The sequence below is a fragment of the Xiphias gladius genome, chromosome 20, assembly GCF_016859285.1.
Source record: "Xiphias gladius isolate SHS-SW01 ecotype Sanya breed wild chromosome 20, ASM1685928v1, whole genome shotgun sequence".
NCBI lineage: Eukaryota > Metazoa > Chordata > Actinopteri > Istiophoriformes > Xiphiidae > Xiphias > Xiphias gladius.
In genome coordinates, this window is record NC_053419.1 from 12,013,393 (window position 1) to 12,034,068 (window position 20,676).

At 39.7% G+C, this 20,676-nt stretch overlaps 2 protein-coding genes across 2 annotated transcripts; one reads left to right on the plus strand and one right to left on the minus strand.

Annotated features, from left to right (window-relative positions):
- The first annotated feature begins 505 nt into the window (after window positions 1–505).
- On the plus strand, window positions 506–9,902 carry si:ch211-243g18.2 (uncharacterized protein LOC559906 homolog). The gene is made up of 10 exons (XM_040157764.1): window positions 506–535; window positions 2,430–2,724; window positions 2,889–3,014; window positions 3,550–3,632; window positions 4,189–4,345; window positions 5,613–5,777; window positions 5,922–6,047; window positions 7,652–7,869; window positions 8,358–8,386; window positions 9,378–9,902. Exons 2-10 carry the CDS (start codon window positions 2,461–2,463, stop codon window positions 9,491–9,493), a joined length of 1,284 nt encoding a protein of 427 aa, XP_040013698.1. The 5' UTR covers window positions 506–535; window positions 2,430–2,460; the 3' UTR covers window positions 9,494–9,902.
- A 4,886-nt stretch (window positions 9,903–14,788) lies between these two features.
- rbp4l (retinol binding protein 4, like) lies at window positions 14,789–16,120 on the minus strand. The gene is made up of 4 exons (XM_040157819.1): window positions 16,004–16,120; window positions 15,707–15,843; window positions 15,100–15,212; window positions 14,789–15,012 (listed from the first exon to the last, which is right to left on the minus strand). Exons 1-4 carry the CDS (start codon window positions 16,118–16,120, stop codon window positions 14,789–14,791), a joined length of 591 nt encoding a protein of 196 aa, XP_040013753.1.
- Between the last annotated feature and the right edge of the window lie 4,556 nt (window positions 16,121–20,676).

Here is a 20,676-nt window from a genome sequence, read left to right on the forward strand (position 1 = left end):
TTCAAAACAGGTTTTGCTCATTGTTACTTCACTTGAACATTTGACCTTAACGGTGCAGAGTTTGACGCTGTTTTCACATTCGTCCGTCGAGGGGGAAAGTTTTCCAGAGCTCACCTTAAATCTGAGTTTAAGATGATGATACGCATGAACATTATTTTTGACACCGCAACTAATTTAGATGCCAGTCATGGCTCAAAATGCAACTTGATTGTGATGTGGAAACATGAAACTTCGGAGCACATACACTTTGACATTCTGTATCCAGTACATTTGAAACAAAAACTATGCATGTATTCATAGATATGGATTTCAGGTAGACAGGTTGAGCTGAAATAAAAAGGTCATCAATAACATACATGCTACATTTTCATTCCAACACCCTTTTTCAAGACCCTGAGGTGGGGTAAACGCACCTCTTGACTAGAGTGAGCTCCTCCTACTTCCTGCACACCTGCATATAAGCTCACCTGTAGCACCAGCAGCTCAGCCTGCATTCCTCTGGATCCCACAGTTACTCCAGCTGAAGAAAATCCTGGTAAGCTTGATGTTTTTTATTTTTCAGAAATTTTCATCTTTTAATAATTCAACTTCTTATAAATGATTACTTAGTTAATTTTCAATAATTGTCCTTTTATTAAGCTAAATTAAGTTATCTGAGATTATGAAAAAATTAAGCACTGATCTAAATCAAAATTATAATGGGATGAAAGAGCTGCAACCACTATCCTCAAGCAAATTAATCTAATTTTCTTCTTCCCTTTCATTAAAAGTTGACAGCACAACCACTTGTCAAATATTAGTGAGATGATTTCAAAAAATGAAATGAAAGTCCATTTTGTGCTGAACAAAGTGTCTCCTTGTGGATATTTTGCTGTTCATTTTCCCAAGCTCTATCTTTCATCTGAACAAGGACTGTCTGTCTCTTGCCGGGTCCTTTGTAGTTTTGTGGGAACGGTGTTGCAAGGATCAAGTGACGGAGAAGACAGAGAGGTTCCCTTGACTGTTAATTTGCCACTGAAACCCTGCAGAGAAACACACAAAAGCAAGCATGCGCGAAACCACAAGCCTACAGAAAGACATCAACAAACACACACACACCCACCCCCCACAAACACACACACAGACACACACACACACACCCACACACACACACACACACACACACACACACACACACACACACACACACACACACACACACACCCACACACCCACACACACACACACACACACACACACACACACACACACACACACACACACACACACACACACACACACACACACACACACACACACACACACACACACACACACACACACACACACACACACACACACACACACCCACACACACCCACACACACACACACACACACACACACAAACACACACACACACACATACACATACACACAAACAAGCATACACACACAAAGATACCCTGTCCTACACTATGTTTCACATCCAAACACCAACGAGTCTTGTTTGAAGTCCAGGAACTAATTTGAACAAATGTTAAACCTATAAAGATGTTAAATATAAGTTAAATATATATAATATTTATAATTTGAACAAATGTTAAACCTATAAAGATGTTAAATATAAGTTAAATATATATAATATTTATGTAAAGCAACATCACTGAAACATTTTTCATGCATATGAACTGACTATAAAAAGAAACATTCATCTCAGAATGTCAAGTTTTTAATAAACAGAAATATTTAACAGTCTAAACTTTTATGAAGACTATGGAACAACTTGTCATATTTTCTGTTTGTTTCTGTTTTCATGAATCCTCCATTAGACTCCTCTTAAATATAAAATGCATCTTATTATCATAGTAATAGACTATATGAGAGTGTTCCCATTCTTCTTCGATCCAGGGTTGAGCTGCACTAATTTTCATTTCAATTTTACACTGACTTGAGTTGAAATTGTATTTGAACAGAGCTGAGAATGACAGACTGAAGTGGCTCTGACCATAAAGTCAGTCATCTCTTCCATGCAGATGGTTGGCTTGAATAACCACTAGACTCCTTTCATCATTTGCAGTGGGCGTGCAGTGGTCTTGAATATTAGGGCCTACTTGTATTTCCATTAACGTCTGGCCAAATGCTAGAATATAACCCATTTGCTTAAGGGCCACAAAAGAGCTTCTCTGCAGCCACATCTCATGTAACACTAGCTTTAAATGACTGCAATAGGTCAAACAGTCTGGCTTTTGAAATTATGTATTTTCCTTGTGACATCTGTAATTTAAACATCCTCCTCAGAGAAATTGACCCGCAAGAGCTGTAATAGACGTAACATCTGTGATTGTGCTCTTGTTCTGTTTCTCTCTTCATGTACTGCCTCCATCTTGTCTTTGCAAGTTCACCAACACAACAATGTCTAATTCCCAGTTTCTGTGCATTGCTTTCCAGCTCCTTTCTCCAGCCTTCACAGCCACCCATCATGGCCTCCAGTATGTCGATGAGGAGTTACTCCATGAGCCGTCAGCCCTCCTTTTCCAGTCGCTCTCTGATGGACACTGGCCGCGCTCGCTCCCGCGCCTCAGTCTCTTTTGCAGCAGCCAGCCCGCTGACCCGTTCAGCTTCTATCAGCCAGGATCTCAATGGGCCAGTCAGCCTCCAACTTAACGGTCTGCATGGCAACAGCACCAACGACAAGGAAGCTATGCAGAGTCTCAACAACCGTCTGGCCAACTACCTTGACAAGGTGGGATACATTACACAGTACTGCACTGTTAGGTTGCTGGTCAGCAGCCAAAAATTTGATGGGTATATCTCAGTATCACCATGCAGACAAGGAAATGAAACTATTACCAGCAGGCTGAAATACTTTGATCATTGAACTCTCTCTTTCTTCTGGTCTTCCTGCAGGTGCGGTCACTAGAGCGCTCCAACGCAGACCTGGAGATGAGGATCAAGCAGCTGATGCTCGACCGCATTCCCAAAGGTCATGACCTTGATTCAATGATGGCCCAAGCTCATGCTGTTGAGCAAGAGGTAGGCATTAGGGAACATGCTACCACATGACCATACCTTTTATAGACAGGCCCATTTAGAAAGCCAGATTGCAAGTTCAGGGTTTTGCAAATGTCAATCAACAAAGCCCAAGGTTACGGTGACAGAACCTTCATGCAAATGCGTGATGTCTTGTAGCAGGAGCTGCATCATTCCTCAGAGGCCAAATTTTACCTGCATTTGAGCTCCGAGTTAATTCTTTACCAAACAGAGCCACGGCAAAGTTAATAATTATTTTACCTATTTTGACTAAACAGAAATAGTTACAGGTTAATGAAGTTGAAATGTGTGAGCTTATTGGACAAGAATTCAGATTTTCAAATGTCTGTTAACCATTAGTAATTCCACTACATGAATACTCTGATCCTGTTATATATAAGAAATAAAGTATAAACATAATGCATAAAGCATCAAAAGTAGAAGAATGTATGTAATAGAGTTCAGTGTGAAGACGGACTTTAATGAAGGATGCTGAATGTCTATTATAACATTTTTACTCCATGTTAATATTTGTCAGGTGAGGAAGAAGACTTTGGAGAATGCTCGTCTCATGTTAGAGATTGATAATGCTAAACTGGCTGCTGATGACTTCAGAATCAAGTGAGTGATTAATGATTCATTATGGAGATGACAAACTGAAACTGGTTTAGGTTGTTTGTCTTTTTTGATAAGACCTATTGAGCCCTTTAGAGTTCAATCCATGTCATTGATTAAGGATTTAGTGCATCTACGTCTTGGTGTAGCAGACACTATGCACATTTGTAATAACTGTCTGATATTTAATTCTTGAATATTTTTACATTTAACTGTGTAATACTAGACAAATTGAAAATCCTAACTGTTTAATGCAAATTCGGATTATTCTTGAAAATGCTTCACTTTAATTATAGGGTTTGTACTGCTGCAACAATTAATTTCCAAATTTGCAAAACAGATTGCAAACAGATTTTTGAGTATTTTGTCTCATGAATGTAAGTGTTTACTTTACATCTGCAGACATAGCTGAGCTTTAAAATGTATATGCAACTTAATGAAGCACTTTTTATTGTAATTAAAAAAATTAAATAAACCCTGAGTATTCTGTCTGCAGAGGTAAAGTGTAAATTTCCCATGCTCACTGTTATATTTTTTCTGCTATTTTTCCTGCCTTTTCAAGGTGGGAGACTGAGCTGGTGATGTGTCAGTCTGTGGAGCGAGACTGTGTTGCTCTGAAAAAGGCCAAGACTGACCACGAGCAGATCATTGCCTCTCTGAGGGGAGATCTGGACAGCCTGAAAGAAGAACTTTTCTTCCTCAAGAAAAACCATGAGGAGGTAGGTCTGTTCATCACCGTTCCAGGTCATTTCGTCTCATTTTCCTTTTGGAAGAGAAGGATGATCCTCTGGTTACTAGGGACAAAAGAAGCAGGTAGATCTGGTTTCCTAAACCTGCTCTTTCTGTCCAATCAGCTGATCCAAGGCGCCCAGACTACTGAAACTAAGATAAACTTACCTCCTCTCACTAAAGGAAGGATTAATCTCCCTCTTACTGAAACAAGACTGTTAAGATCTAGTTTATTTAAGATATTGGAGGCCACTTACAGTACACTACAATAACCTGAGGCAAAGAGAGTAGCAATATATACAGTCAAAGTGTTTGTTAGATCTGATGCTGGATAGTTTCGGTTTTCAGTTTTACACTCAAACCATGAACAAGTGCAGATATTGAAAATGAAAGAATGAATCTGACCAAACGAGGCTTGATTATTTTGGTGAATCCTGGAATACATGCAAATTTATCGTGAAAATGACTGATATATACTATTTTTACATATTACATATTTTTTACATATTTTTTACATTTGCTTGTTTCTCTAATTGGTCTTTATGGTTTTGATCCTGTCTGTTCTGAGGAAAGTGGTGACCTGATGTTGAGATGCTCTCTCCTATGAAATCTATGTCAGTCCTTTATGATGAAAAAGTTTTACTCCCACTCAAAACAGAAGTAGTATCTGTAGGGTTTCACTGGGAAACTAGGTTACACTGTTTTCTCTCATACTTCCCCTTCCCAAGAAAAGATACAATTACTGTACATAAAATAAAGAATATATTTGAACTTTATCATCCAACAACGGCTGCAAAATTGTGTACGAATTTATATATCAAGAGCAATAACAACAGACCACATCGCATTAAAACAAACTACGTGTGACAAAACAAAATGTCACGGAGAAGAGAGAGAGTGAAAGAGACCCATCAAGCATGCATGAGCAGGAATGTGTTGTGTGCATGTGTGTGAGGTGAAAGGACAGGGGTAAGGTGAGCTCTGCCCCATCAACTATTGATGGAGAACATCTAAATAATGAAGATGCCCTCACATCCTCTCTGCCATCCTGTGGTGTAGGATTCAAAAAACTGTCTTCAGCTCCATATGTAGCCTGTTACAACTCAGACACATCTTTTACACACAATTATATTAAAAACATATGAAACAAATTTAAATCAAGCTTATTTAAAGGTGACACACTTTTCATTCAAAAATAAACATACACACACTGTGACAAAGCAACAAAACGTATATAAACTACTCCTCCTCCTGCAGGAACTTGAGCAGATGAAGTCGCGTATCGCCAGAGATGAGGTGAATGTGGAGGTGGATTCTGCCAGCGGGCCGGAGCTGGGCACTATTCTGTCTGAGCTGCGTTCCCAGTATGAGGGGATTGTCAGGAAGAACAAGGAGCAGACAGAGCAGTGGTACCGCAAGAAGGTGTGGGGAGAGATTCATTGAAATATTTTGTCAGTTTCACAGGACAGTCTACCCTGAACAAAGTTAGACAAAAAGTCTCACAAATAAAATGGTCGTGGGTTTTTTTGTTTGTTTGTTTGTTTGTTTTTTTTGAGTCCTCTGCAGCTGGAGACGGTGCAGAACGAGGTGAAGGAGAGCAACGAAGCTCTGAGAGGAACCCAGAGCGAGCTGACCGAGAGGCAGCGCTTCCTGCAGACCCTGGAAGTGGAGCTGGAGAGTCTGCACAGACAGGTAAACTCCTGCACCTCAGGAATGTGACTGGTGGAGCAAAACATCTCATGAATACACCCACACACACACACACACACACACACACACACACACACACACACACACACACACACACACACACACACACACACACACACACACACACACACACACACACACACACACAGAAGTTACATGAAATGAGATTGCGACATACTGCAGGGTTGTAGTAGTAAAATCCCCAGAAATATACACTGTGTGTTACAATATAGACCAGAATGTATTGGACATTGATCAATACATCTGACATTTTAATGAGATTCAAATTCAATCATTAGGCTTGCAGGGAATTGAAGAACTGTTATGATTAATCTGAGAAGAGAAAATGATTGCTATAATACACAGTTTGGAAATATTACATTTTTTTAAAAATGTGGCCTAATGGTGTCAGGAGGTTCCCAGATTTACCCAGGCAGGCCAGGAATGTTGGGGGGTTGTTGAGGTGAAGTTCAGTTTTTAGAAAAGTAGGTGGAGAACCCACCAGCAAGGAGGAGCGAATTTAGGATAAGCTACGCTTTCTTCAGTTGGTTTCCAGAGCTAACTCAGTTTCATATCCTGTGAAAGAACAACCTCTATTGCATTGAACTCTGATCATCTCCAGTGGGTTTTTTGAACTTTTTGAGACTCCAGTAACTCATCACCTTCACCGAAGTTAAGTGTTGGAAGAGAGGTCCAGAAATACTCTCTGGCCCTGATCTGGGCATCTTTCCATCCAACAGGTCTTAAGGTAAAAAGAGGTCTCTCCATGTCCACGTACAAAGTGAATATGTGAGTTTCCATACCTTTTGGCTGCATAACTAAAAAGACTGACGTTGAGATTTGGAAACTGAGGAATACGCTTGTGGTGCCAGGAGGAACTTAATAAACTGCTGTTTCTGCTTTTGTGGAGGCAGAAGTCTGATGTGTTTTAGTTTAAAAATAAATGTGCAAGTGATATTTCTACATTTGGAAGCTGTGAAAACAAAATCTAATGCACATTAAGAATTGCAAAGTTCAGTATCATGATTTGAGAAATATGGTTGCAAGTAAAACCTGTTCACAAAGCCCTGATGAGTAATGGTATTGTGTTAAAGAGAGGCTGGCTTTTCAAGGGATTTGTTGAAGAACATCAGAAGATCCTTTCAAATGTTCAGATTCAGTTTCAGTTTTCTTAATTTGTGTAATTCCATGCTACTGTATTGTATGAGTTTCTGGGGAAAATCATGTTGTTATTCTCTTTCATAATCCTTTGTTGACTGTCAACACACTTCCTCATAATGGTAAGTCATGCAAGGACATTCTGGATTCAGGTTGCTAATTGTATCGGGGGGAGTTTTGGTGGTGACATGAGTAATCATGTCTAAGCAGCGAATGTTTACTTCAGATGCCAAGGCCTTGTCAGTTCACAGGTATTTTTTGATGATGGTTTGGGAAGTAATTTCAGAATCAGGAGATAATCTTGATGTTTCCGTCCAACTGGCAAACACGCCTGGAAACAGGAGGAGGTTGAAAAGCCAGAACCTTTTTTTTTTTTAGTGCAGATAAGACAGGCTAGCTCTCTTATTATTTTCCCTTTCTCTCCTCAGATAGCAGCCCTGGAAGGTAATCTGGGTGAGACAGGTCAGAAATACTCTGCTGAGATGGAGCGGCTGCAGGCCGCCCTGAGCCAGCTGGAGGATGACCTCTCCCAGCTCAGGCTTGACATGCAGCACACCAAGACCGACTACGAGCAGCTGCTCCGTATCAAACAGAACCTGGAGATGGAGATCGCCACCTACAGGCGCCTGCTGGAGGGAGAGGAAACGTGAGTTGTCATCTTTCTCATGGAGAAATGGGGGAGATTAAAAAGCGTAAATTAAGGGAAGGGTTCATTCTAGTTTCATGAAAATTAGGTCTTATTTTCGTAGTTTTGGCCTTAATGTGTTATAATGACTGTGTACTCTTGTTAAATTTAAATGTTTTTACACTTCTATTTTAGTACAGTTTGAACGAATGAGTGTGAATTTGAGAGCTTTAGAGTTCCTGGTAGCCACATTTTGTTATTGGGACAGAGCCAAGCTAGCTGTTTCCCCCTGTTTCGAGTTTTTTTGCTAAGCTGAGCTAGCCAGCTGCCAGCTCCAGTTTCTTGTTTACCATATGCCATAAGAGTGGTATTGATATTCTCATCTTACTCTCTGCAAGAAAGTGAATAGGTGTATCTCCCAAGATGTGGAACTATTCCTTTATATGTGTTGCTTTTGTATTCAGGTCAATTGAATGCTAATTCTAACATATTTTCTTTCTGCCCCTCAGAGTCAAACAAGTTCCTCCTCCACCAAAAAGTGAGTCCTTGGCTTCTGGTTTTTAACTGATATAAGAAAGTGAATTCACTAAATGTATGCCAGAACAACAGAAAGAAACCCAAGTGGTAGTATTTTATAATAGTACAATAGCACAGCAAATATCCTGCACGGGTCATTTATTGATCTCGAATGCATCTTATCAAAACCTAAAGGAAACATCAGGGAGGTAAAGTGTGAAATGATGACAGAAATAAATCAAGCAAAATTGTTTACAAATGTTTAAAAACTGTTGTGTAATAGTCAAACCTTGTGTGGATTCAGATGTGAATTTGAGACAGTGTAATGGTGAGACACACCCAGGAGGCCCAGGACTAATGTTTTATGTCCTTCAAACAACGCAAGAACCACCAACAGCTCAGCTCCTATAGTAACAGATGTGGGCGTGACAACATTCATCCCAATGTTGTAACTGTGTCTTAATCCGGCTGACTCACACAAGGATTAACAAACTGAAATGTGTTTTCAAAATGTTCATCTTTTTTTCATGACATTAGAAGACTAAAAACGTCTTAAGACGTCTTATGCATGAGAGTCAAAAGTTAAATAGTTAAGTGTTTTTAGTGAGACCTGATGGGGAATATGAAATTATTTATATAATTTCTCATCTCATCTCAGTGCTTCAGATGTTTTTCTTCTTCCTTTCTCCTCGCAACTTTCCTCTCATATCACTTCTTCCACCTCATATCTCATCACCTCTTATCACATTTTTCTCATATTATATCATTTTATATGTTTATATGATCCCATGTCATTTCAAATCATTTTTCTTTCTCTCCCCTTCTCTTCTCTTCTTACATCTTGTAATATCTCATTTAAACCAGTCTTTTCTAACATCATATGTCTCATATATGTTATATACTATTATATACGTTATTTCAACTCAACTCATTCCAAATTATTTATTTTTTCTCATCTCATCTCATCTCATCTCATCTCATCTCATCTCATCTCATTTCTTGTCTCTGTGCAGAGGAGCCTGATGTTCGCACCAGGAAGATTGTGAAGGTGGTGACTCAGACGATGGTCAATGGCAAAGTGGTGGACGAATCCAGCGAGGTGGAGCAAATCGAGGAGATCAAGAAATAGAATAGTAGGCGGAGGTAAAAATTACAATAGAAAGTAGCAAAATATGACAAAGTCATTTGCAAAGTCTGCAAAATTTTTGAATAGGGCATTTTTTGGGCACGTTGCTTTTCTATAAATGGTTTTCAGAGAAATGTCTCCCCTGAGGTTGGCATATCAGTGACAAGCTAAGTAACTTTTTTTCTGGAGAAAATGGTACAAGCATAACTACAATAAAATATGTCCCGTATTGCTATAACTGCTGTAGCTTTGCATGCTTACATCAATTTAGATAGATATGTGTGTGTAAGAGGAAATGACTAACCAGTGCTATATCATCATGGGATTTTACAAATAAAATGTTGTGTACTTAACCAAAATATGTATTTCTTAGTGTGGGGAAGTTAACTGTAGTAAATGTAATACATGCCTTTACTCCTTTTACAAGAATATCATTTAATCGTCTTTGCTGTTTTTGTGTTTGTACTATGTCTGAATAAAAAGTTTCCTTATTCCACCGCAACTATACTCCTTTATTCTTACGTCACTCTGAATAAACAGTTTATGGCTTTTGGAATGAATTCAACAAATGGCAACACACAGTGTCTCAGCGGACTCAGTTCTTGGGCTGCTGTGGTGTTGCAGCACCCTAACGTTAGTTTTTTCGACGTTGAATTATTTGCACAACAATTCTCTTGACTTTAGCTCAAGCTGTTTAATAGGCATTTCACAGCAACCCTTACTTTAATGTAACTATTTACGATAGACATTTTGAATACTGCAGTGCTGCAGTAATCTATGTAAGTTATGAAAAAGTGCAGGTAAAATAATACATTTTTAAATTTTTTAAAAACTATATCTTCTGAAAGTGTGGGATGTATAACAGTTTCAGTTTACCAGCTGTAAAAGAATGAAGAGACTTTGAGGTTATAAAATCATATTTAATCATATTTCCTATCATCAACAAAAAATTGTAATTTTATTTACATTACATTTACATTTAAATTTATTCATTTGGAAGACGCTATTATCCAAAATGACTTACAAGTGAGGGACAACACCAAAGCTTCAGTAAGGCAAGAGACCTTGAAGTAAGTTCTACGTGCTAAGTCTGCTCAAAAGACAAAGTGCAAGGAGATCAGGTAAAGAAGTGCACAGCAACTGCTAGTTAGGCAAGTTAGGGTGTTAGGAGAGGAGGTACTCTGGGAAGATATGAGTCTTTGAGAGTTTCTTGAAGATAGAGGGACACACCCCTGCTCTGATAACATTTGGTAGCTCATTCCACCATTGAGGAATCACAAATGAGAATACTCTGGAATCTGATTGCCTTTGTGTGCAGGGATGGCAACATCAGACTACGTTTCTCGGAGGAAAGCAATGGCTGAGACGGAGCATAAGCCTGAATGATTGAGTTCAAATAGATGGTGGCAGACCAAGAATTAACTTTGTAAGTGACTATCAGTGACTTGAATTTGATTTGGGTGGTCATGGCTGGCCAGTGGAGGTCAATGAGCAGCGGAGTGACGTGTGCCCTTTTAGGCTGATCGGAAACCAGACGCGCCACCGCTTTCTGGACCATCTGTAAGGGTTTCACCGTGCTCGATGGGAGGCCCGCTTGAAGGGCATTGCAGTAGTTGAGGCGAGAGATAACCATGGCCCATACCAAGAGGTGGGTGGCGTGCTGAGTCAGGCATGGCCTGGTTTTTCTTATGTTCTATAGAGCAAAGCGGCACGACCAGGACACAGATACAAAATGATGTTTGATGGGCTGGGATGACCAAGAGTTCAGTCTTAGAGAGGTTTGTAAATTTCAAATGTAAAAAGTGAAAAAACAAGAGGGAAATACATTTTGGGAAGATACAAGTGGCTTTGGTGATGAAAAATGGAATGATGATACCTAAAGAAAACAGAAATGAAAAGCAGAGAAATACTTGCCTTATAATCAGTGCTGTTGGTCATATACCAAAACTCCCCACACAACAACTGTTGTCACTGAGGTTCGGTGTCAAGTAATGTCTCTATCAGTGACACAACCTCCTGCAGATACTTCATCAGACACTTCTGAGACAATGCTTCTAATAATGAGGTAAGTAAGGGGAAAATTACTATAATGAGACAGAGTTGTAAATAGAATTATTCACTGAGAGGTGATATTTATGTCTGCGCTGGGTGATGCAATTGAGATGTTAGTTATTTATTATTATTTATAATTATCCAGATTGGCTGACAGTGCTGTTGCCCACATGCTAGGTTTTGTTACACCAAAAAGCTGCAGGCAGATAAAGATGTAACTCCTTCTTCAGTAATTTTAGGATTTTTTTTTTCTCTGCTCTGCTAATCCCTTAATGAGGACGTCTTACCTGAGCACACACTTTGTCTGTCATGACAAAAGAACCCCACTGTGACCTCTATCAGACTTTTGTTGACTGAGGTCACGGTGCTCCTAAAAAGCAAGGAGGAAACCAAAATGAACTCACGAACAAAGGAATTTCCCAATTGTAATTTGAAAATACAAGAAAAGTTTTATATCTAATAGCCCACGTAAAGGACTCCACCATATCTGAGGCCAAGTAAACTTCAGTGAGAATGAATTAGATGGCTTGGACCTTTTCTACCTATGCCAACATTTTCAGGCTGTTTCTAAAAGTCCATCATCCATCTTGAGACAAGCAATTGCAATTCAATCACTATTCAAAAACATCTGAGCCAACAACTCCACAAACTTTCTACCAAGCAGGTTTCGCTTCTTTCAAATTGTTCCACCCTGAGCCCACAATCTCAAACACAACAATACCAGTTATCTTTTAGTTGCCTACACCCATTATCCCCTCACCTGTGCCACTTCAACAGGTAAACTCTGAGAAAGGTCTCATGCTGGTGCCCTCATGTGATCTGATCTTGAGCCAACAAAAATATTTAATGACACTGTCTAATATTATATGTTCTTTTAACAGGTGGAGCCGCAGAAGTAGTAATGACTGATTGGCCATTGGATGGATCAAGGTAGTCTGATAACAGGGGATTTCAACCTGAATATTGGTCTAATGTTGTCATAGGAATTTCGTTTTTGCCATGGTATGGGTCTGCCATGAGTATCTATACCCGATAACTTTAAGACTACATGTAGTTATAAATCATATAAACAATGACTATTACAGTTACTGTAAATCCAGATGGTCTTCAAGCTTGGTGTTTAATGATCAATGTGGCTCGACTGCACTCTAGTGGTCACATCCTAATATGGCATTTAAACACGAATTTATTCAGCAAAGGTAGCAATTGCTCACATTCATATACAGTATATGAACAGTCATACTGTATACAAATTAGAGAGATTAATCGTAAAATTCATTATGCTGCAGAGCAGGTTATTTCTGGTTGGATGCAGAGACATGATAATGTCGAGAAAACCCTTTTTACCTCGGAGACTCCAAATGTCAAAAATGTGACAATATGAAAAGAAGTTCACTGGTTGATCGGTTGATGTTAATGAATAGCAGCGGCTAGTTTAAATGCAATAAAACTTTCTTCCTGTTTTACTACTGAGTAGTTAACAGCAGGCCTGAGTCTGCAGTGAAGGTGAGAGTACATCACAAATCTTTATTTTGCTTTTTCCCCCCATCTCTGCTTTTTACCTCCAAAGTGGTGCCTTTGTAATGTCGATGTCCTTTACAAAATTATGCCCTAGAATAGAATAGATTAGTGAGAGAGATTTTAATGAGATGAATTTTAAAGTGACAGGAGTAGTCATCAGTTAAAACATGTTGACTGACAGCTATGTTTTTGATCATTTTTATGGTGGACTGATGGGTACGAGAGGTAGACAAAAAGGCAAAGGGGATCTGTGGATCATGTCTCCTTCTAGCTTGCTTTTATGTTGTGAATGGTATTTTAGGTTGACAAACGTCCACATCGTGCTATAAAATTTTCTAGAGGAGGCCTTTAATCCTCCCTGGTGTAACTTTACATCTAAAAAAGGGCTCATTAATGCTGAAAATAGTGAAATAAATCAACATGTTTCAAATGCATGTTTGTATTGTTGCTGTATAATCATACAAATAAGACAAAACAAGGCTAGTTTGTAAAATTGATTTGACTCAGGGAATTATTGGAATTCTTGTAAGTCAAAAGGAAAGAAAAATGACAAAATTGCTAGATTGCTGATTTTTTTTCCCCTCTTGTGTCATCTTTGGGTTTTGAGTTCCGTGTCTCAGCGGGCTATTTATTTCTTCTCAAATGTATGCTTCAGGAAGTAAGAAAGTCAGAGTGAGGAGGTCTTTTTTTAAACGGAGATTTGTTTGACTGTGAGTTAAGCCAGGACATCAGGTGTTTTGTATTGATTTGCAGCAAAGCTTGACCATTATTGGCTTTGGCCCATTGCTTTCCAGCTTGTTGCATAACATCAACAGGATTACACACCCCCTATAGAAACAAACAGTCACCATCTGTCTTTCTGCCTCTCTCGCAGTGTCTCACTGTTGATGTCATGAAGGCCGATGATTTTGACCGCCTTCTTGCTTCTCCCGTCCTTTCCCGTCCTGACAACATTTCACCTATTTAGTGAATGAAACAGGACCATTCAGGCATCAAAACGCTGCTTTTTCTAACCTGTGAGCATAGAGCCAGTTATCTTTGTGATCCAAGCAAGACTTGGCTTCAGAAGGATCCTGACATGATCTTTGACCCATGGAGCACGCTAAGTGGCCTAACAGTCGAGTTAGCATAATAGGACTAAGGTCTCTCAACATCAGACCACCAGTAAGCCCATTACTGCTCAGTCCGTTCTGTGTTTGGTTTGGCTGCACTTTCCTGGGCTCAGGAGGGATCACGTTCAATTACATGGCCAAAGTGCAACATGTTTTCAAGCCTGAACTGCTGACCAGTGCTTAACTGTTTAATTATATTCAAACAGCTATGTTTCATACGTTATTTTTCTGCCTACATATTCATGCTTTTATAAATACATGATTGGAAAGTGAAATTGCACGCTATAGTTTTTTTTAAGCACAAAAAGGACAAAATTCCAACAAAACCTTGTTTAGAAAAATATTTTTTTTAATTTTAATTTTCACATTCACTCAAAACACAACAGCAACAGTGACATTTTCCTTGGACATGAGAGATAGAGGATTAAATTGATTAGGAACAGATGCAATTCTTGGAAATCTTGTCCTGTCCTGTTTGGACATGTGCGGGTTTTTCACTATCTTCACTTCACCCCGCATTATCACTCACCCTGTTCTTGCTCTCAAGCCACCTAGACTGCAGCTAGCCGGAACCCTCTCCTGCTCTCCTCACTCTGTTTTTCTCTCTTTCTCTTTAGCAGGCTCCAGACTGCAGGACAGGTTGAAACTGTCCGGCCATGCAGATCTCCTCCTGTTTCTGACGCACAACGCGCTGGATGGCGGGAGGCAGGCCACGGGGGTTCCTGGAGAAGACGAGCGCGTAGCCGTCTTCGCAGCTGCCATCATCGTTCAGGGTGCGGCAGGCGTAGGTGATGGCGTAGTTGTCGTAGTCTGTGTCAATCACCCAGTAGTTGTCACCTGGTTAGAAAGAAAGGGAGAAGTTAGAGTGAGGAGGAACGAGGGGATAAAAGAAAGATGCTAGGGGGATATGTGTGCACAGCTGACCTCCACTGGACAGGTAGCTGGCCAGTCCCTGGTAGTTCATGAACATCTTCCCGGGGTTGGCAGGGTCGGGGACAGAGTACTGGGCAGCCATGTCAGCACACACGACCCAGAAGCTGCAACATGATGATACAAGCATATATGTTAACATCTTTACAAAGTGCAAGCATTGATTGCTTTTCAGCCCATGCTATTAGCAGTTAAATCAGCTGAAGTTCTTATGTTTCGTGTTTATAAAAGTACATTCAAGGACGCATTCTTGTGTAAAATCCCACCCCTCCAACTTGCATTTCTTCCTAATCCTTCATGATCCAGGGAAAACCCAACGTGTAGCTAATGCTGTTCAGAATGTGCTTCTAGGAAATTATACCTGTTTCTATCCTTAATCTTAAAATGGACCTTGAGCACTGAGCCTGAGTCCCTTTCTTACTTTCTGACCCCGGATACTGAATATTTGAGCTGCTCTCTCCTGCCCAGGTCTTAGAGAGTCACGAAGGTCTATGTGCAAACACTGACCCTTTACCCTATCCTGAGGGGGTCTAAGTAGGGGCGAGACCAGATTGTTTATCATCCTTGTGAGGAAAAAAAAAATTGTTCACTAGCCACTTACCCAAACAGAGTGACACGTCCCTTGGAGGAGGCAGTCATGGAGCCGTCATCATCGATGGTGTACTCAGCTGAGATGTTGTCCTGCAGGAACAGGCCCTCTGGATCTTTCTTCTGCAGCGCGTACCACTTCCCTGCATACTGCAATGGAAAGACGCTTTTTGAAACTTTCTATTAACCTACATCCTGTTTGTGTGTGTGTGTGTGTGTGTGTGTGTGTGTGTGTGTGTGTGTGTGTGTGTGTGTGTGTGTGTGTGTGTGTGTGTGTGTGTGTGTGTGTGTGTGTTGTGAATTAACTCACCCTCTTGGGGTCAAAGTCCTCTTTGACTGAGAAGCTGTCAACGACACAGGAGGCAGACAGGCAGCGTTCCACGCAGGACACCAAGACCAGAAGCAGGGCCAGCTTAGAGGATCCCATTCTGTAGTGAACAGGGTAGAATCATTAAGTGGAGGACCCATGGGAATATTTCTACCAGGTTGTTGAATACAAATTTAAATAAGTCATAAATAGCAAGTTCCGTTGTTTATAACCAAACTTTGCATGCTTGGGTATGAGACCAAAGCAGTCAGCCAACTGTTGATACAAATATAATAAATAAACCATCAGTATATTGAACCATTTAACATGAAATAAAGAAAACATTAGCACTACAGTATGTGACTGCCAGTTAGATCTCAGGTTATGCTGGAGCAATACAATGCAGTCTAAAAACTATTTCCGTATTAAATTGCCGATTCCAAAAAATGTAACTTCAGGAAACTGTCACATGGACAAAAATATTTCTTCAAACACCAAGTTCATACAGATTATCATGATTATCAAGTCTCTCATAGAGCAGTTAAAGCTGATAGAACAGAAAGAACACAATCTCACATACTTTCTGATGATTACTACTGACAAAATTGAAAGAAATCCCCAAACTAGGGAGTGAATTGTCTTAAAATGAGTAAAATTTCAGTTTCTTACCTGCTTTGGGTCAAAGTAGTAAAAGTGGTTAGAAGTCTAGTACTGTACGTGGTTATCCACCAGACTGAGTCTTGTGTCGGACGCCGCCTATATATACACACTTCACAGACAAGCTTATGGCTGACTTTCATTGCTTGGAACTAAATAAGGTGCTTAAATCTAGAGGTAATCTTGTTGGGTTGAAATCCTTTCCATAATCTGGTTTCTACGTTCAAACTTGCCCAAGACTTACCATAAAAACAATTAGACCTTTATGTAACTGACTGGCAGTACAATAAAAGATTGCACATGCACACCAGAGCTGACAAATTAACTGTATTTGCATGCTCAGAACAATACAGACCATACAAGAAGTGGCTGATTTTACTAACAGGCTAAAACGAATCATTTAATCCGTCTTGCTTTGCTGTTGCAAGAGATGCTTTTGAGTTTTGTTGTCTGATGTCTCCGATAACAGGATTTATTAATGCTTTTAATCAAGTTAAATGCCAGGTATATGTATCATTAATATTTTACGGATGAAGGTTTAATTAAAAAAATTAGATGCCACAAACATTCATTCAACTACCTGTGACACTCAGATAAACCAAGAAAGGGATTTTCAGTGTGATATTATACAAGTTATAATGCAGCCATTTCTGCAGATAAAATGAAAAAAAAAGACATAAAGTCAATGTCTCTTATCAAAAAGCCGTTTTCAAGAGTTTCTGATAAAAGCCACTGCCAGTTGGCCACAATGGTACGAATGGCACTAAGCTGTCTGTGAAACTAAACTTGAAAAACTTCCATGCCCATGTAGGATCAACAAGAAAGCCTGATCCCTGTTCAGATCATAGTATACGCGGATTTACACGAGACACCACAGGTCCACATCAAATGAACACTCTTATCAAACTGACCAACCTAAATCACTATGCCCACCCTCCCTTACGCATTCTGTGTGTGTCTCTCTCTCTCACTCTCTCCCTCACAAACACACACACACACACAGACACACACACACACACACACACACACACACACACTGGACCTGGCGCAATCTATTATAGTGGAAGCAGATTATCTATGTGACCTTTTGTATAAGGTGTTTATGGAACCTTATTATAGACAGGTCCTCCCTGCTCTTAATGAAAGGATTAATTTTCTTACAGAAACACAGACCATCTCTCTTTTTCCATATTGTGTCGTTGCGCGATTGTTGCTGACAATACGATGTTGTTATTGTCAAATTAGTGTCTGGCTTCCAGCTGGCTTCACTCCTTCAGCCTTCTCAGAAAACCAGTGGTGGTCAGTCCCTTGTCTCCTACATCTAATTAAACAAACTTAAACGCTGTGAATTCCAATTTTTTATTTATATATTTATTTACGTGACATGGCATTTCTTGGCAAACAGCTGTTCAGTAAATAAAGACCGAATTACAGTTTAAAAGGTTCAACACTTGAGCCCAGACAAGCCCTATCCAGAGTCACGGAACATTATCTGAAAGATTTTCATATGACGAACTGAATAACAGGGAAATGTCAATGATGTACAAGAAAGAGAATTTTCTACTTGTATGTAAGGTATGTACATTTACTTATGTTAAGCTAAAGCTGTAAAAAGTGTCATCTTACACTTCAAAGAAGGCACCTTGCTTGGAGTTATTAGTTCCTTACACGCACAAGGGTGCACATGTCCAGTGCTTTAAACAAAGAGCCACACTACTTACAACAGGCGAAAAGCCTCCATGACTGGTTAAAAGTGAGTATGTCTAAATTTTCCAAATAACAGGATGATCAGCTAATAATAACATCAACACTGATAACACAGTTAGATGAGGGTTTATATACACTATACTGTGATTGAGAAGGCTTTTACCACACAAAAGATCAAATTGGCAGCCTATCGCACATGTAATGGCGGGGAAGAACTGTAAATCATTGTAACTATAACTCTCCATGCATGACTGCAGTTATGCACCTCCACACAGACACACACATACTCCCTAGTGAACTCGTGAACTCTCATTTCCTGGATTAACCCTGGTCACATGAGATTACTGCTGGCATAATATATAACGTAATGACATCCAAAGTATTCTTCAAGTCTAGCCTTGTACTAATATTATACATTTTTTGCTTTATTTTTTAAACTTCTGCTTTTATACACAAAATAGAATAATTAGATGACCACTGCAGTCTCACAGCATGCTGATAGTAAACAGGCTCGTCAGTGAGGATACAGACAGACAAGCCGGTCACGACAGGCGATCTATTTTTTCCACTGACTGTGCTGCTCAGTAATATAATCCTACTTGTATGTCCTGAAATGGATCAATCAACAGAAATAGACTTACTATGCACCTTTTTATAGCCGGATTTTACATTTCCTATATGTGATAAATTATATTCATTAAAATTTAGAGGTTAATAAGGGAGCATATAACAAATGCCATTCCTCTATTTTCCGATATTATACATAAGATAGAACCAGTATATTCATTTGTGCCAAGTTTACGAAATGGTCCACAGTAATTACTAGTGTGAATTAGTTGAATCATTTTCGGATTTGATTTCTTGAGACCTTTTACTGTAAAGAAATGAGCGATTGATGATGAGTTATTCTATTGATCCTGTAAAACCATTTATATAAATGAACCTTTGACCTGAAGACACCTGTGAGCCCAGACATGGCTTCGTCAACAGCACGTTCTCCAAGCTTCAGGCCATGACCATCAGCTGATTTCGGTTGGCTGATAACCCACGTAGACCCGGGGCAAGGCGAAGAGGATTATTACACCCTCTGCTGATCTTCATGACTACTGTGTTTATATCTATTTACGGTAGGTAGTGTCACGTTCGGGGACTGGCTAAACTTCTGCTGCCTAAAAACCTTAAGCTTATATTGTACATGCCACTCACAAAACGTGGAGACATTTCTTGGTATTTGGGGTTGTGACCCTATGTTTGGCATGTGTGAAAAGAAGAATTCCATGCATTTTACTGTCTATTTCCACTGGGTCGAGTTCTCGGTAACATCAAAGATAGAGCTTCCTTCTGTATCGAGTCATTGACCATATCCATAAACTTGTGTCCATAACTTTCAGACGGATTGCTTCCATTTGCATCATTTGCATATCGTGTCAAATTTTTTCTTCAGTGGGGCACCGTGGGGCGCCAAGGGGCTTAAGGCACGACCACGAACCGCAATGCCCCTGGTTTGTGTCTATCTGGGGACCTTTGATATATTGTCATTCCCCATGTACTGTCAGCTCTATTAAGGGCAGAAAATTCCCCCAAAAGGACGAACTCCCAAGAGAGTATGGGGGGATGCCAGTTATCATTATTATTCTGTTCATGACACAAAGTACTGAGAAAGACACCTAATTATGTAAGTTAAGTCAAAACACCCACATGAACCAGGGCTGTGGGAGGACTTTCATGGGTACAGGTGCTAAGATATGGGTCTGCTGCCATCCTGTGGTGCATGTCAGTATTTTAATTTCAAGTAGTAAGTACAGTGGTAGTATACAATACTTACTGCCTTACTACCTACTGTAATCACCGAGTCCAAGTTGGCTCATAGTAGGTTTGGCCTTAGCGTAAAATATCTTGTCACTGACAAGTTAAAGCCTAGGTTCACATTTCCAAGTCCATTTTTAAAAAAAAACAACACCTTCATGCACATATACGCAATGAAATAGTTCATGAACACTGTAATTGTTCCTTTTGTCCATACTGGCACTGAAAAGATCCCCTCCTAATGCAAATCCAATGTAAGTGATGGGGGACGAAATCCACAGTCTTAGTTATGTTCAAAAATGCATTGTGAAGTTCCACTAAAGCTAATATGTGAGTACAACAGGCCATGAACACTCTAATTCAGTATCTAAGTAGGTATCCTCCAAACTGTGGATTATATCCCCCCTTTTTTTTTTTTACTATAAAATCCCAACCTAAAAGGTAGGGATCACTTCAAAGGCATTATAGACAGGAGGAAAAATTACAGTCATTAAAATCTGTTCAAT

Bases quoted from the DNA above. Each gene is read 5' to 3' on its own strand.
- si:ch211-243g18.2 (XM_040157764.1), top strand. From the start codon at position 2,461: ATGGCCTCCAGTATGTCGATGAGGAGTTACTCCATGAGCCGTCAGCCC. The intron at 7,870-8,357 runs GTGAGTTGTCAT...TCTGCCCCTCAG, and splicing joins CTGCTGGAGGGAGAGGAAAC to AGTCAAACAAGTTCCTCCTC. The intron at 8,387-9,377 runs GTGAGTCCTTGG...GTCTCTGTGCAG, and splicing joins AGTTCCTCCTCCACCAAAAA to AGGAGCCTGATGTTCGCACC.
- rbp4l (XM_040157819.1), bottom strand. From the start codon at position 16,120: ATGGGATCCTCTAAGCTGGCCCTGCTTCTGGTCTTGGTGTCCTGCGTG. The intron at 15,844-16,003 runs GTGAGTTAATTC...TTTCCATTGCAG, and splicing joins AGGACTTTGACCCCAAGAGG to TATGCAGGGAAGTGGTACGC. The intron at 15,213-15,706 runs GTAAGTGGCTAG...ATCATGTTGCAG, and splicing joins GGACGTGTCACTCTGTTTGG to CTTCTGGGTCGTGTGTGCTG.